Source organism: Aphelocoma coerulescens, chromosome 1 (assembly GCF_041296385.1).
Source record: "Aphelocoma coerulescens isolate FSJ_1873_10779 chromosome 1, UR_Acoe_1.0, whole genome shotgun sequence".
Taxonomy (NCBI): domain Eukaryota; kingdom Metazoa; phylum Chordata; class Aves; order Passeriformes; family Corvidae; genus Aphelocoma; species Aphelocoma coerulescens.
The window spans coordinates 282,784-298,936 of NC_091013.1; the positions used below are offsets into that span (position 1 = coordinate 282,784).

The 16,153-nt window shown below is 64.1% G+C and overlaps 3 protein-coding genes and 1 long non-coding RNA gene across 4 annotated transcripts in view; 3 read left to right on the forward strand and 1 right to left on the reverse strand.

The window, feature by feature from the left end:
- The window catches only part of DCHS1 (dachsous cadherin-related 1), a 40,950-nt gene extending 35,788 nt beyond the window's left edge, over positions 1–5,162 (forward strand). Inside the window, exon 20 of the mRNA XM_069005717.1 lies at positions 85–5,162. Within this exon, the coding sequence (XP_068861818.1) occupies positions 85–2,699 (2,615 nt within the window). The 3' untranslated portion in view covers positions 2,700–5,162. The remainder of the gene's footprint in view (positions 1–84) is intronic.
- Positions 5,163–7,109: 1,947 nt separating this feature from the next.
- Positions 7,110–8,416, reverse strand: LOC138117546 (uncharacterized). Its single transcript, XR_011154698.1, has 2 exons — positions 8,036–8,416; positions 7,110–7,691 (listed from the first exon to the last, which is right to left on the reverse strand). It is a non-coding gene; the product is annotated as an uncharacterized lncRNA (long non-coding RNA).
- A 69-nt stretch (positions 8,417–8,485) lies between these two features.
- Positions 8,486–14,120, forward strand: TPP1 (tripeptidyl peptidase 1). Its single transcript, XM_069010188.1, has 13 exons — positions 8,486–8,538; positions 9,033–9,128; positions 9,205–9,344; positions 9,418–9,568; positions 9,744–9,865; positions 10,204–10,388; positions 10,599–10,797; positions 12,026–12,214; positions 12,325–12,397; positions 12,663–12,783; positions 12,880–13,038; positions 13,109–13,246; positions 13,904–14,120. The coding sequence occupies exons 1-13, from the start codon at positions 8,528–8,530 to the stop codon at positions 14,042–14,044; spliced, it is 1,725 nt and encodes a 574-aa protein (XP_068866289.1). The 5' UTR covers positions 8,486–8,527; the 3' UTR covers positions 14,045–14,120.
- A 141-nt stretch (positions 14,121–14,261) lies between these two features.
- TAF10 (TATA-box binding protein associated factor 10) lies at positions 14,262–15,968 on the forward strand. The gene is made up of 5 exons (XM_069013244.1): positions 14,262–14,480; positions 14,681–14,832; positions 14,986–15,050; positions 15,154–15,268; positions 15,802–15,968. Exons 1-5 carry the CDS (start codon positions 14,300–14,302, stop codon positions 15,889–15,891), a joined length of 603 nt encoding a protein of 200 aa, XP_068869345.1. The 5' UTR covers positions 14,262–14,299; the 3' UTR covers positions 15,892–15,968.
- Positions 15,969–16,153: the final 185 nt, after the last annotated feature.

The window sequence follows — 16,153 nt, forward strand, 5'->3', positions numbered from 1 at the left end:
GGGTGACCATCGAATGCCCCTCCAGCTGATACCCTTCCCAGCTCCCACTGGTTCCCATGCTGACCCTGGCTTTGTGCTCCACAGGGACCCTCTTCACCACCCGGCAGGTGGAGTTCAATGTCAGCCAGCCCACCCTGGACCTGGTGGTGGAGGCCCGCGACCACGGCTCTCCCAGCCTCTCATCCTGGGCCACAGTGCAACTCCAGTTCCTGGATATTAATGACCACAGTCCCCGCTTCCAGGAGCCATGCTACAATGCCAGTGTTCCCGAGGACCTGCACCCAGGCACCACTGTGCTAACGCTGGAGGCAGGTGACGCCGACCTCTCCCGGGAGAATGCTGGCTTTGACTACACCATTGTCAGTGGGAATGGCGGCAACGCCTTCCAGGTGGAGAGCCGGGTGGCCTGGGCTGGGGGACAGCTCCGCACGCAGGGAGCCCTGGTGCTTGTGGAGTCCCTGGACTTTGAGTCCATCCCGGTGTACAACTTGACCGTGGCAGCCTCAGACCGGGGCCTGCCGCAACGCAGTGCCACCGTGCCTGTGCTCATCACTGTGCAGGACGTCAATGACAACCCGCCCGTGTTCACCCGGGCCGAGTACCGTGCAGCAGTGAGCGAGGCTGCGCTGCCTGGCACTGAGCTGCTGCGCGTGGCAGCCCACGATGCCGACTCAGGGCCACGTGGCTGCATTCACTATACCATCAGCTCAGGTGACCAGCATGGGCTGTTCCAGCTGCATGAGAGCACAGGGGCCCTGAGCCTGGCACGGCCACTGGATCGGGAGGTCCAGGCGCTGCACACACTGGTGGTGCGGGCCACGGACACACCAGGTGGGCACTTTGCGCTGGTCCCCGTGGCCATTGAGGTGAAGGACATCAACGACAATAAGCCATACTTCCCAGTGGAGGTGCTGAGCACCAGCATCCGGGAGAACTTGCCACCTGGCACACTGGTCACCACGCTGCGTGCCATCGATGCCGACACCGGCACCTTTGGGGAGCTGCGGTACATGGTGCTGGAGCAGGCAGTGGGGGACCCTACCATCGGGGATGGCCGGGACGCCTTTGCTGTCAATGGGAGCTCTGGGGAGCTGCGCTCCCGCCTCACCTTTGACTATGAGCGGGCCAAAGCCTTCCAGCTCCTGGTTCGGGCCACCGACGCTGGCAACGCCTCGGCCACTGTGACTGTGCGGGTGCTGGTGACAGGGGAAGATGAGTATGACCCCATCTTCCTGAGCTCCTCCTTCAACTTCGAGGTGCCTGAGGGCGCACGCAAAGGGCAGAGCATTGGGCGGGTGCTGGCCACGGATGAGGATGAGGGGGCTGACGGTGTTGTGCTGTATACCCTGGCAAAGCCATCACCATACTTTGCCATCAACCAGACCACAGGCTTCATCTACCTGCGTGTAGACAGCCAGCCCCAAGCCGGGGCTGGGCGTGCCAAGAGGGAGCCACGGGAGATGAGCCTGGAGGTGCAGGCACGTAGCCCCCTGCCTGCTTCCCGTGTGGCCTCTGCGCAGGTCACCATTGACATCACACACACCTCCTTCGGCCTGGCAGCCGACCTCAACCTACTGCTGGTGGCTGTGGCTGCCTCGTTGGGCGTCGTGGTGGTGCTGGCCGCCGTGGCCATCGTGCTGGCACTGGTGCGCTCCCGACAGCGCCGGGGCCACAAGAAGGCAGAGGGGGAGGGGGCACTGGCCCATGCACAGAGTGGGTCCTTGCAGAAGCTGGGCCGTGAGGAGCCAGCACTGCCTGGGGCTGAGCACATCTACCACCAGGCACTGCCAGGGTATGGGACCGAGCCGGCAGGGCCCTACACACGGGGCGGCTCACTGGACCCCTCGCATTCCAGCGGCCGTGGCTCTGCTGAAGCCGCTGAGGATGACGAGATACGGATGATCAATGAGTACCCACGCGTGGCTAGCATCACAGCCTCCATGCAGGAGCACATCGCTGCGCGCGGCCCTGACTCTGGCATCCAGCAGGATGCCGACCAGCTTTCCGACATCTCCTGTGAGCCAGCTGCGCTGGAGAGCACCCAGTGGTTCAAGAGCAAGAAGGGCTCTGGGCTGCTGCTGCCAGGGCCACCCCTGCAGCTGTACCATGAGGATGGCGGGGGCAGTGCCTTCCTGGGCGTCCGCTGCGGCCTCAGTGTCTCCTCACAGCCCCAGGACTACGCCTTCCCAGAGGATGGCAAGCCCTCCGTGGAGGGCTCGCTCACCGCCATTGTGGCCAGCGACGAGGAGCTCCGTGGCAGCTACAACTGGGATTACCTGCTGAACTGGTGTCCTCAGTTCCAGCCACTGGCCAGTGTCTTCACGGAGATCGCCCGCCTCAAGGATGAGAGCTCCCTGCGCAAACCCTTCCCAGCCAAGCCCAAAGCAGAGCCCAAGCCCCGCATCGACCCCCCTCCCCTCATCACCTCGGTGGCCCATCCAGGTGCCAAGTCTGTGCCCCCCAAGCCACCACCAGGCAGGACCTTCCCGCACCCATCCTCCCTGCGCCGCTCGCCCATCAGCCACGAGGGTTCCATTTCGTCCTCCGCCATGTCGCCCAGCTTCTCCCCATCGCTGTCCCCTCTGGCCGCCCGCTCCCCCGTGGTCTCGCCCTTCGGCATCTCGCAGGGGCCATCCACCTCCACCATCAGCGCTGAGCACTCGCTGGAGCCCCCTGAGGAGGCCGAGCTCAGGATTTAGAGCTGGGCCCCTGGACTCCTCTGCCCCAGCCCACAGCCATGGCGCCAGAGCGGGGCCTGGCCCAGGGCTGCTAAAATGGGTGCTCATCCCGCTCCCAACGCTGTGCCAGGCCTGGGCCCCCAGGGTCTGCAGGTGTCCTTGGGGGCTGTGACCCCTGTCTCTCCCCACAGTCTGGCAGATCCTGTGCTGGCTGGTGCCCTATGGACTGCTGACCCCAGTGCTGGCACCCCGGGGTGATGGTCCACGTGCTGCTTGCAGTGGCTCAGTTTGGCGCTGGGCAGGATGGTGCTTCACGGTACTTGGTGCTCCGGGAGTGGCTGGGAGCTGAGGGGTGCTGGACCAGGGACTGCAGGCCCAGACCCTGCCCTACCCAGCTCCGGGGGCCATGTGGCAGCCTGGGTGCAGGAGGACCTTGAGCCTTCCCTAGGGACCCTAGGAGCTCCCAGGGCAGGGGGACGATGACCCATGGCTGGGGATGATGTCCCAGGGCAGGGAGCGATGCCCAGGGCACACACACTGCCTGCCCATCAGCGTGTGCTCCCTGCGGGGATGAACCTGCCCCCTGACAGGGAGGGGACACTCACCGATAGGGCTGCAGCAAAAGGCAGCAATGCCTGCATCTCGCTGCTTGTCTGTGGCTGGGCGGGGACAGGAGAGCCTTTGAGGTCTCTACAGCCCTTTCACTATCCACTGATGCAGGTGACACTTCCAGGGAATCTCCTGCCCAGAGCTTCAGGATGGTTCCTGTGGTCCTGGGAGGGAGGCGCATGTCATGCTCAGCATGGGAGCCCCATTCCTGGGACCACGTACCTCTCTGGGCGGGAGTCCCAGGCAGGGACGGTGCCCAGGAACGGGCAGCACAATGGGGCTGGCATAGCTGTGTGAGAGCTGACAGGGACAGCCCAGCCTCAGGAGCAGTGGTGATGGCTGCTGTGACCTGCACCCGCCCCAGGCCCAGCAGGCAGCCTGCAGCTGCAGGGGCACAGGTGGGAGGGGGTACCCCAAAAAGCCACATGGCCCAGCATGTTCTCTTATAGCCACAGTGTGGACAAGGGGCATCTGGCCTTCCCTGGGGCCCTGTCGCATGGCTGCTCCCCAGGACCATCTGGGCCACCTCCAGAACATGGTCAAGGTGCCAGAATCCCCTGCCCCTGGCCCCAGCCCTCTGTACAGGGCTGCTCTGCAACCCCATGATGCACGTTGTGAGCCCAGACAGAGCCCCTGCAGTGGGGCCGGTCCCCGTCTCCTCCCAGCACTGTGCACGGCGAACCACACAGGCAGCGTCACACTCGCACCACCCTTAGCCCCCACCAGAGCTCTTCCTGAGCCCACGGTTGCTCACAGGGAGCAGCCCTGCATCATCGTGGGCCCTGGGAGTGTGACCCTGGGTTCTGCCACTGTAGCCCTGGTGCTCCCGGAGGCTGTGATCCCCACATGGCCATGGGTGCAGAGCGAGGGCTGGAACAGCATAGGGTGCCCCACAGCAGCCCTGAATGCCCAGTCTGGTGTATGAGTGTATTTGGGGGTCAGGGAGGACACCCCATGCCTGAGCAGGGCAATGGGGGAAGCTCCTTCCCATCACTTTCCCCAGACCCAGCACGTCTGCAGTGTGGCTGCAGCCCCAGCCCCAAAGGTGTTGTCACAGCAGACAAATGCATCACTTCTGCCCGTCCCCCCCACTCCCCATGAAAAGCCATCTGTGGCTGCAGCTCCATCTGTTATAGCCAGCCCCTCATCCCCCTTGTGCCATGGGGTCCTGGCGGGTCCTGGTACACGCCAGTGGGTCCCAGGTGCTGTCCTGAGCACAGGGCAGTGACAGGGGACAGGGATCTCCTGTGCAACAGTGACGGAGACCCCCAAGGGGACACGGGGCCATGCCGACTCTGCCAGGGACCCACAGGGACCTGAGATGCCCTGGCACAGGGACAGCCCCACCCCCATCCCCTCTCTGTCCTGCTCACAAGCGCTGTGGGAACACATTGTGCTCCCCGGGCCCCGTGGGGGAAGTCTGGGGGTGCCCTGTGCTCCTCGGGCCCTGCAGAAGCACTCTGGGTGTGCCCTGTGTCCCCCAGCTCTGTGGGGGCACTCTAGGGCTACCCAGTGCCCCCCAGTCCCATGCTGGGGTGCCCCATGCCCCCTGGCCCTGTGCTGCCCAGGCTGCCCACACAGCCCAGCTCCACTGCGCATCTGGGATGGGGACACAGATGGGTCACCCTGCACACCACAGGAAGGGTCAGACACACGCACCCTGCTTTGGGCTGGGGTCACTGAGCCCCCAGTTATTTATTTTTACACATTGTACTACAATTCCTGTTTTTACTCGTTTGTACCTTTTGTATTGTGTCTCGTGGTGCTGCATGTACCAGTGCTGCCCATGGCCGCGCAGGGGCCACCCGGTGCAGCCTGAACCCAAGTGCCAATGTCTCAAAAAATGCCTTAATAAACCACACATTTGTACAGACACAGCCCCATCCCTGCTGCCATGGGCTCATGCCAGGCTGGCACCATGTCCCCATGGGACTGATGGGCAGGGGGCAGGGGAGGGAGACTGGACCTGCACCACGGGGGGCTCACATGGGCCTGGCCAGGCCCTGGCACCCCCATCCATGGCTGCATCCTGCCAAGTCCTTTCCCTGAGAGGCCAGCGAAGCTGCAGCAGAACCATGGCCCTGGGCTGTCCAGCAGTGAGGCTGAGCATGTGTCCATGCAGGCATACATGCAAGCACAGCTGCAGAAGATGTCTCCACACGTGCACACAGCTGGTCCCACATGCCACAGGCAACCTCATCCCATCCCACTACCCTCACTCTGGTGAGGGCTGTGGGCAGGGCTGTGCAGGGACCCAGAGCTGCAGCAGCCACACTTGGACACGCCGTCTGCCCAGGAGATACCTCACATTCCCAGGATCCCCACTGAGGACACCTGGACATACAAGTCCCCAAGCCATGGCCTCAGCACAGCCAGCAGCACACACAGACACACACTGGGGATCCCAGTGCTCCCATCAGTCTGCCCAGTAGCTTTGGTTCTGCATATCTATGTTGGGCGACACAGACATACACAGGGTCCTTTGCTGATCTCAAAACACTGTGACCTGATGCTATACATCCCCCCCTCACCAGACAGTGCCCCCCGCCAGCCCTGGGAAACAGGCACAGAGTCTGAGAACCAGGAGCAGCTGTGGAACTGGCAGGTGTTGGATGTGGCCAGACCCACGAAGTGACCATCAGCCACCTACACGTGATCAGCCATCCTGCCTTCCCTCCTGCCCCATTTTTTGTTGCTCCCCAAACCACCGTTTCCTCTCCATCCTCAGCTCTCAGTTTCCAACACCCCATAGCGAGACCTGCACAGCCCCAACCTGTTCTGCATAGCCCCCCAACGCATGCCCAACCCTACTGCCAGCACCCTGGGACCAGGGGAGCAGCTCCTGTCCCTGCCTCGGACAGGGCTCCTCGCACTGCAGGGGTAAGCATAAGCCAGCACAGCCGGGGCAGAGAGGAGGAAAGGACCACCCCCCCTTCCTGATGGTGTTCCTGGGGTCCCCTCTGCTCCTTCCTCCCCCAACCCGACCCCTTCCAGCTCCCTGCTGGGGCACACTGGGCATGTGGAGACCAGCAGGGTGCCCTTGGTGCCACTGTCCTCTGGTGTTCTTGGCCTCGGGAAAATCCAACTGCCCACAGCAGGGACTTGCATCAGCCCGTCTGCAGGAACGAGTGTGCGCGGGCGAGCGGGGCTCCAGCCAGGGCGCCGCAGCCGCTCCAGGAGACATCAAGGCTCCTTGACCTCCCAGGCACCAGACCAGCAGCAGATGCTCATTAACATGATTAGCTCTGTCTGGCCACCTTAGTCCCAGCTGTCCAGACAGATCCAGGACATCATCCCCTGCAAATCCCATCCCACTTAAAAGAGTCCATCCCCAAACTGGACATGGGGCATGTCTAACCTAAACAGCCTCCAAGCCCCTGGTTAGGGTCAGGGTGGTTGGTTCCCCCTCTGTCTGTGGCCAGGAGGAGGCCAGGGCTGCCAGGCCAGGCCAGCTGGTGGGGCTGGGGCAGGGGGAGCAGGAACACAGACAGCTCTGGCACGGCTCCAGTGCAGGGGATGCAGCAGCCAGGGCCAGGCAGGTGGTTTTCCTATTGCCTGCCTCTTCCTGGCCTGGACTCTGCTCTGCAGAAGCAAGAAAACAGCTGGGAACTGCTGGAGCCGTGGAATGTGTCGTGTGACTGGGCTTGTCACCGAAACGGCAGGAAAAACAAAAAAACTCTCCAACAACATTTTTAGTGTTAGAGAATCAAGGCATTACTTTATTCTGGCCAGGATGTTGCTCTGGCCAGGATGTGCAACTGAAATAATTTCATCCACGCATGGCCCGGGTTGTGCAGAGAAAATCATTCCATGACACATGAATTTTACTCGATTTTTCACATATTTTATACAGTCAAAACACATAGAAATTCATTGGTTCAATGACTTGTCCCAAGCTGTGCAGTTCTTAGTATTCGGTTTCCTATTGGATACGGATTTCTTTGCCTCTGATGCTAATTACATTCTCATTCTTACCTCTTTTCCCAGACCAGGTGTCTCCGACCATGCGAGGAGTGATGTCTGGAGTTGATGGTCGTTAATGGTCGTTATCTTTTGTGTAGCTTCTGTGCTACTCCCAGTCTGTTGAGATGTTAAGCTCATCAGACCTCGCCTGATGAAATAGTCCCCTGAAAGGAAACTTCAATTCCCTTCCCCCGGGGCAAAGGCGAACAAAACTGACTAAAGTTACATTAAAAATTTTTAAAATTTTTATCATTTCAGCAGGCTGGGCCAGAGATGGGCCCAATGCCAGCTATTCTCACTCCACAGCTGTGATCCCCACGACCTGAGTTCTGGCGTGGGACGGGGCTTCGTAGAGACGTGCAGAGGAGCACAGAGCAGCAGGCTGCAGGAGCCGAGGAGCTGCAGGGCCTGCGCCAGCTGCCCGTGGGCTGCTCCAGTGGCCTGGTGGGGTAAACAGAGCTCACACCACGTGTCCCGTGGCCCTTCCAACCCACGGCCGAGCGAGAACACGTGCACGTGCTCCTCCTAGCCCTCTGCAGCCCTGTCCCCCGAGAGACCGAGATCTCCGTGCCCCAGCCCGGGCCCGGGCCCCGCCCCCGCGGTGTGCAGGGCAGCAGGGCCGGGCCGTGGCGCTCCGGACACGCGGGATGGGGCCGTGCTGACACGGGCTCCCACAGTCTCCACGGCCCGTGCACAGCCTCTGCCCCATCCAGCCTGGGCCCCTCCTGCATGGCACCCCTTTACCCCCGCCCGACCCGGGACCCGACCAGGACCCCCAGCCTTACAAGGACTCTGCTTCTCGCCCGCAACAGCCTGGGACCATCAGCCCTACACGGACTCCTGGCCTCCTCGCAGCCCGGGAGCCCAACAAGGACCCTCGGATGAATGCCGTGTCCGAGGCATCCCGCCGCGGGAACATGTCCGCATGGCGCCTGAAGACGCCCGAGAGAGGGGCGGGAACGGGGGCGGGCGCGGCCAGGACCGTGTCTGAGCCGCCGACGAGCAGGGACTCCCCGCAGGGACTCCCCGCCGGGACCGTGCCTGAAGCCGGGCTCGTGCCTGAAGCCGGGGTCGTGCCTGAAGCCCGCCCAGCCCCGCTGCGTGGCCGAGGGGGGCAGCTGGTGCCGAGCCCGGAGCGCTGGGCCCGACTCCCGGCCCGCTCCCGCCCCGTGCTCGCAGCCCCGCCCTTCACGTGACGTGCGGTCACGTGGCCGCTGTTTTGGTGTCCCCACGTGGCCGAGGGTCACGCGCGCATACGTCACCGGCGGCACGGCGGGATGGCGCGCGGGTAACCGGCACCGGGCGGGCACCGAGCGGGCACCGAGCGGGCTGGCGGGGCTCCGCGGCCCCGGAGCGCTCTCCGCTGGGGGTGGGGGGGGGGTAACGGGGACGGGAGTGCTTTCCGGCCCTGGGGTGATGGGGATCGGGGGGGTCCGACGGGGCTCCCGGATGGTGGGGGCTCAGGGTGTCCGATGGGTCCCAGGTGACGATGCCAACGGGGACCGGGGGTCAAGCGGGGCTCCCCGGTGATGAGAGCTCGCGGGTTAGGTGCGGTTCCCCAATGACAGGGTAATAGGGTCAGACGGGCTCGCCGGCGGTGGAACTCGGGGAATTCAGGCGGGGCTCCCCAGACTCGGGGTAATGGGGAGTCAGACGGGCTCTCCCGTCACGGGGGCTCGGGGGGTTCAGGCGGGGCTCCCTGAGGACAGGGGCTCGGGGGTCAGTCCCCGGTCAGTCTCGGTTCCCCATGGCTGTGCCAGTGCTCCCCTGAGCTCGTTGCAGGTGTTGGGGGATCCCCGCCATGCTGGCGCTGTGTGTGGCCGGCTGGAGCTGCGCCACGGGGCTGGCGCTGGAGCTGGAGCGGGACCAGCCATTCCGGTAGGTGCGGGGCGGTGGGCCGGGCCGGGCCAGGCTGGGGTGCCGGTGCTGCCCCCGCTCACCGCCCGTCGTCCAGCGTGCCCCCTGGCTGGGCCCATGCTGGCCGTGTGGATCCTGGGTACCCAGTGCAGCTGACCTTCGCCCTGCGGCAGCGCGGCACTATCCAGCTCACCCGCCTCGTCGAGGCTGTCTCAGACCCTCAGTCCCCGCAATACGGTAACGGCCACGTGCCTGAGCCCCCACAACCCCTGGGGCCTGTGAGGGGATCTAACCCCTCTGTGCCTCCCAGGGCAGTACCTGTCCCTGGAGCAGGTGAGGGACTTGGTCCAGCCTTCTCCAGCCACGCTGATGACAGTGCTGAAGTGGCTGCAAAGCCATGGTGTAGAGGACTGCCGGAGTGTCACCACCCTTGACTTCCTGGAGTGTTATCTGCCCGTAAGGTGAGCCCTAAGGGCTGGAACTGGCTCTGGTGGCCCTGTGGTGGCTGTCCCTGTGTCCTGGTCCCGTCCCATTCCGTAGTGGCTATCCCTCTCTCCCAGCCCTGTCCCATCCCTTGATGGCCGTCCCTGTGTCCTAGTCCTGTCCCATCCCACAGTGGCTGTCCATGTGTTGCAGCATGGCTGAGCGCCTGCTCCCTGGGGCAGAGTTTCACCGGTACGTGCAGGGCCAGCGCAGCCTGGTGCGGTCCCCACTGCCCTACACTGTCCCCGCAGAGCTCGCAGAGCACCTGGACTTCGGTACGTCCCACCTGGGGGGAGTGAGTGAGGCTGCAGAGCTCAGGTGCAGCTGCTTCTAGGGGGACAAACCTCCCTCCTGCAGATCCCTGTTACATGGGGTCCAGTGACTGTCCCACAAAAAGTGCAGGTGGTGCCCAGCTGAGGCCATGGCTCAGCTGTGGGAAGGCTGAGGAGGCTCTTTCCTTAGGCTGGGGCTGCAGGGCTGGGCTCTCCAAGCCCCGCTGTTGGCCTGCCCATGTAGATGTGGGGACGGTGATGGAGAGCCTGAGGGCTGTGTCCTGCCTTCGCAGGGCTCTGTGCCCTGATGGCTTCTCTCATCTCACTGGGCTCTGCTGCAGTGGGTGGGATGCACCGGTTCCCCACGGAGCGCGTGGCAGTCAGCAGAGCCGGGGCCAGGAGGGACCCGCGGTTGACAAGAGCGTTGTTCCACCTGGGTGTGACACCGGCCGTCCTGCGCCAGAGATACAACATGACAGGGAGGGACGTGGGGCTCCTGCCCAACAACAGCCAGGCCTGTGCACAGGTAACAACTGCCCGGGTCAGAGGCCTGTGTGCTGTGGCAGTCCTAGGGATTGGTGCTGTTCTGGGGATCCTGGGATGGCTGGGTGTCCCTCAGTGGCTGCTGGGAGTACCTGGTGTAGCACAGACCCGTGCTGGGCAACTTTCTAGATCAGGATCAAAATGTTACCTTGTTTTTTCAATAGAAAAAAATCTGTCCCTGTGTGTCCCACAGTTTCTCGAGCAGTACTTTCACCAAGCTGACCTGGCTGAGTTCATGCAGCTCTTTGGCAGTGGCTTTGCCCACCGCACACAGGTGGACCGGGTGGTGGGGCACCAGGGCCATGGCAAAGCCGGGCTGGAGGCCAGCCTGGACGTGGAGTACATCATGAGCACAGGCGCCAATGTCTCCACCTGGGTCTTCAGCAATGCAGGTACTGGGGAAGAGCCCCGAGGGGCAGGGGGAACACCTGGAGGGGGAAGGGGAGCACCCAGATGGAGGGGGGGAGTGCCTGAAGGGGTGAGGAGAGTGCCCAGAGCAGGGAAGGGAACGCTTGGAGGTGTGAGGGGAAGGGCTGGAACGGGAGAAGGGGGTACTCGGAGGAGCAAGGGGAGAGCTTGCAGGGCTGTGCAGACAGCTGGCTGTAGTACAGCCCCAGGTGCTTTCCCAGCTGCTGTGAGAGTGCACCGTGTGCTCCCCAAGTCAGAGCTGGCACTGGATTCCCAGCTCCTAGGGACATCACTCCTGATTTGTGTAGTGACTTTGAACCGTGTGAACCTTCAACATCCAGAGTATCCTGAAGCAGGGATTTCATTGCTGGCACCGTGCAGAGCAGCTGGGAGCTCAGCTCCCATCAAGGAGGGCACAGCCCTCCTCCCATAGGGTTTTCTAGCCTTGCTGGAGCTGAGCTCCCACCCACGAGTCTCCCAGTGGAGAGGATGAGGGAGAGTGAGGGAATTTGGGAAAACAAATTGCCAAACAGCTTGCACAAACACAATCAGGGCACAGTGCTGGGGGCAGTGTCCCTGTCCCAGATTGGGAACTGGCTGAGCAGGTGAGTGCCAATGGCCCTGTTCCTGATGGTGACAGTGACAGCAGCCCAGCACTGCCCTTCCCTCCACCCCCACACAATTACTAGTGTGGGAAGGGTGCAGGGACAGTGACATGGGTGACCAAGAGTGAGTGGGGGTGGCTGGGGCTCTGCTCCCCTCCCAGTGAAGAGGACTGGGGGGCAGGGAGGGATCTGGGCAAGTGCAGGTGGAATGTGTGGAGGTGGCACATGCACCACTGTGCTGGGACCTACTGCCAGAGGAGGAGCTGAGGCCCCGCTGGGTCCACAGGTGCCCACATGGCTGCAGCCCTGGGGCAGGGTCTTGGAGAGGGATGTGAGTGGAGCCCCCTGTCTCGGGATAAGGATGACCCTCTTGCCAACCCCATGGGCTGAGCTGAAGCTTGGTGTCATCCAATGTGAGGAGCCCCAGAATGAGCTCACGGAGCTCCAGGCAGGATGTGCTGTGACTCCATGGCCCATAGGAAGGAACACCTGGGGCTGTACTGCATAGGAAGGTGCTGGTGCTGACGAGGCAGGACCCCTCGCGCTGTCCCCCACCCCTGGTGTTGGAGGAGCTATCCCTCGTGTTCCTGCCCCAATGTCCTCACAGGGCGCCATGAGAGCCAGGAGCCCTTCCTGGCCTGGCTACTGCTGCTCAGCAACATGTCTGCGCTGCCCTGGGTGCATTCAGTGAGCTATGGGGACGACGAGGACAGCCTGTCCTACGCCTACATGGAGCGCGTCAACACCGAGTTCATGAAGGCAGCGGCCCGCGGCCTCACCATCCTGTTTGCGTCAGGTGTGGGCAGGGCCTGGCATGGGGGAGCCTGAGTACCAAGTGCCAAGTGGGGCTGTGGAAGGGGTGGCTGGAAGGCCGTGATCCCCTGTCATCTGTTTGTGTGTTGGCAGGTGACGAAGGTGCTGGGTGCCGGCGGGTGCACAGTGGGAACCACACGTTCCGGCCCAGCTTCCCGGCCTCCAGGTGGGTGAGGGAGGGAGCTGGGTGCACAAGGTCAACACAGACCTGTGGGGCACTGCCGGCCCTGGCCCTGGTGGGGTCTGAGCCCCTGGAAGGTCACCTGAGGGTCCTCACCAGCATGCTTACAGACCCCAGAGCGGCAGGCTGCACAGCTCCTGTGGGTTTGTTCGGTTTGTGGGGCAAGGTTGTGGTAGCAGAGGGGGCTGTTGGTGGCTGCTGAGGCCCAGGCAGCCGTGTGCCCACCTGCAGTGTCCCCCTGTTTCCCCAGCCCCTATGTCACCACTGTGGGTGGCACGTCCTTCAAGAACCCCTTCCTGGTGACAGAGGAGGTGACGGATTACATCAGTGGGGGTGGCTTCAGCAACGTCTTCCCCATGCCTGAGTACCAGGTGAGGGGCACCTGCACTGCCAGGCTGGGGGCTGCAGGGTTAGAGTTAGGGGGGACAATGGACTTTGGGGATAACCATGGGCCGTGCCATCCCCAGGCCGCTGCTGTCAGGCATTTCCTGCACTCAGCCTCGAAGCTGCCGCCCAGCTCCTACTTCAACAGCAGCGGCCGCGCGTACCCTGACCTGGCTGCGCTCTCCGACAACTACTGGGTGGTGACAAACCGCATCCCACTGCCCTGGGTGTCAGGGACCTCGGTAAGGAGCTTGTCCCCTGCTGCCCTTGGGGATGGTGGGGATCCTAGGCTGAGGGGTTGTGCCCACACAGGCGTCCACACCGGTGGTGGCAGGCATGGTGGCACTGATTAACGACCGGCGCCTGCAACGGGGGCTGGCACCCCTTGGCTTCCTCAACCCTGCGCTCTACCAGCTGCAGAAGCAGGGGCTTGGTGATGCATTCTATGACGTGAGTGGGGCAGGGAATGGGGGCTGCAGGGGCTGTACTGGGGGCTGATGGGACTGTGGGTGTCCTGAAGTGTTGGACTGAGGCCTGGGGCTGGGAAGGCCATGAGTGTTCCAGGGGCTGGACTGGGGGCTGAGGGGTTGGGGGTTCCTGCTCCCAGAGCTGTGCCTGGGGCAGGGCCAGCACTGTCCTGCTGGGGGGCAGGAGAGAGTCCCTATGGCCTTCCCATGGGAGGAGTGTCCTGAGGTTCCCCTTGACCTTCCCGTGGGAGTGGTGTCCTGGGGGGTCCCCATGGACTCCTGTGAGCTTTGTGGGGCAGGTCCCCTTGTGTGGCTGGGGCAGTGGTGTCCAGTGACTGCAGAGGTCCTGGGGTCCAGCTGAACATGCTGGTCCCACATTGCCAGTGTCCTGAGGGGATCCTGGACAGGGGCGGCCTATGCCATGGGGGGGCACTGTGGGGGTCCCTGTGTTGGATGTCTCGTGGTGCCTGTGCCCCGGGGATCCCGACTCAGGGATGCCAGGGGCGGCTGTCTCGGGGGCTGCGGACAGGGTCCCTGTGCCCATGGTATCCCTGTCCACGGTGGTCCCTGTGCCCCGGAGGTCGCTGTCTCGGGACTGCGGGCGGTCCCTGAGCCCCCGCGCTGAGGCTGGTCCCCGCAGGTGATCCAGGGCTGCCACCTGTCTTGCCTGGACGGCACCGTGCAGGGCCAGGGCTTCTGCGCCAGCCCCGCCTGGGACCCCGTCACCGGCTGGGGTACCCCCAACTTCCCACGATTGCTGCGGGCACTAGGGCCGCGCTGACCAGGACACCGGGAGCGGACACCGGGACACGGCGGAGCTGGGGGCCGGGGCGGGGCCAATAAACGCGTCAAGCGCCGCCCCGCCTCTCTTTGCCAGCGCCTCCGCCAGGGGGCGCGCGGGGCGATGAGCGTCGGAGGGCGGGGCGGGGCCCGGCCGGGCCAATGGGCCGGTGCGAGGGGCGGGGCGGGGGAGCCGCGCAGCCAATAGCGTGGCTCGGCGTGCGCAGGCGCGGAGCTGAGGCTGGGGCCGCGGACCATGAGCGGCAGCGCCGATCCCGACCCCGCGCCCGCGGCCCCGGCGGCCCCACCAGGCCCCACCGAGGGCAGCAAGCCCAGCCCGGCTCCTGTGGGCAGCGCCGGGCCCGGGGCCGCGCCAGCTGCGGGGGGCGGCGCGGCGCGGGCCACCGAGGGCTGTGCTGCCGGCGGGAGGGGGCCCGGTGAGTCGAGATGGAGGGCGGCGGGGGACGGGCCCTGCGCACGGGGCGTCCCGCGGGACGCCCTGAGCCGCCCTGGCCGGGGGAGCGGCGTCCGGTGACTGCGGGTTTCCCGGGGTCCTACTGAGCGCGCTGTCCCGCTTTGCCGGTGTCGGTGGGGCCGGGCGTGCCGGGCTCCTGGGACTGATCGTGCTGCCCCGCAGTGCCGGTGTCCGCGGCCGTGGCCGCCCCCCCGGACGGGGCCATGTCCAACGGCGTGTACGTGCCGCCCGCGGCCAACGGCGACGTGAAGCCCGTGGTGTCCACCACGCCGCTCGTGGACTTCCTCATGCAGCTGGAGGACTACACGCCCACGGTACCGACACACGGGGCGGCTCCTGTGGGACGGGACGGGACACGGGGCAGGGCCCACGGTACTGGGATATGGGGCGGCTCCTACGCGACGGGATGCAGGATACGGAAACGCTCCCACGGGGCCGTGGAGCTGTTCCAACTCTTCCTTTCCCAGATCCCGGACGCCGTCACAGGGTATTACCTGAACCGGGCAGGGTTTGAGGCCTCGGACCCACGCATGTGAGTGGCCGCAGGGTGGGGGGAGTCGCAGGAACCCCGTGGGCGTCCGGCAGAGGGGCCCACAGACCCCCGTGGCCTCGCCGACATGGCCTCTGTCCCGCAGAATCCGCCTGATCTCGCTGGCGGCACAGAAGTTCATTTCAGACATCGCCAATGACGCACTGCAGCACTGCAAAATGAAGGGCACGGCCTCGGGCAGCTCCCGCAGCAAGAGCAAGGTGAGGGCGCTGAGGGAACCGGGGAACATCCTCTCTGGGGATGGGGCTGCGCCTGCAGCTACTGAGTGCAGGAACACGAGGTGCAGAAATCCCAAAACCCGCCAAGCTTATGGTGGGTCCCTTCAGGTGGGGAGGGGCTGGAGGGGACACGGGATACAAGGGGGGCAGTGAGCTTGTGGACACACTTTGGTGCCCCCCAGGGGTGTGGGAGCAGCTGTCCCTGGCAGCCCATTCCACCCCACTCTGGCAGCGGCTGCAGCTCTGAGCTTGGGGAGGAGCTGGAGTGGGGGTGGGTCCTGGGGACCCTCCTAGTGCCATATCTGGGGTTCAGGGGCTCCACAAGGCCGATGGGATTTGGTGCTAGGTGTCTGGGGACGTCTTGAGGGCACAGAGCAACAGAATGTGGGGAGCTGGGAATGCTCTAATGCCACCTAGCAGCTCCTTTGGCAGCAGGACATGGCTGTCCTTGCACCTTGGGGGGTCCCACACCCCCAGGCTGTCCCTGCTGTGACCACCTGCCCTGTGTCCCCCAGGACAAGAAGTACACGCTGACCATGGAGGACCTGACACCAGCGCTGGCCGAGTACGGCATCAACGTGAAGAAGCCACATTACTTCACGTAGAGCACGGGGGAGCTTGGGCAGTTTGTAGGGGCTGTGTCAGTGCCATTAAACACCTAGGAGGGTTTTATGGGAAGGCAGCCTTGCTCCTATGCCTGTGTCCACACATGCTGGCCCTGATCCTCCATAGTGGGGCCATCATACTCACCCCCCTCCACTGGTCACAGGGGGCTCAGTGCTCCCGACAGTGCTGGAGCCGAGTGGGGTTGGGGGGACAAGAACTACCCAGCACTCTTCCTCCTTCTCCTTCCCTAAACTGCCCCTT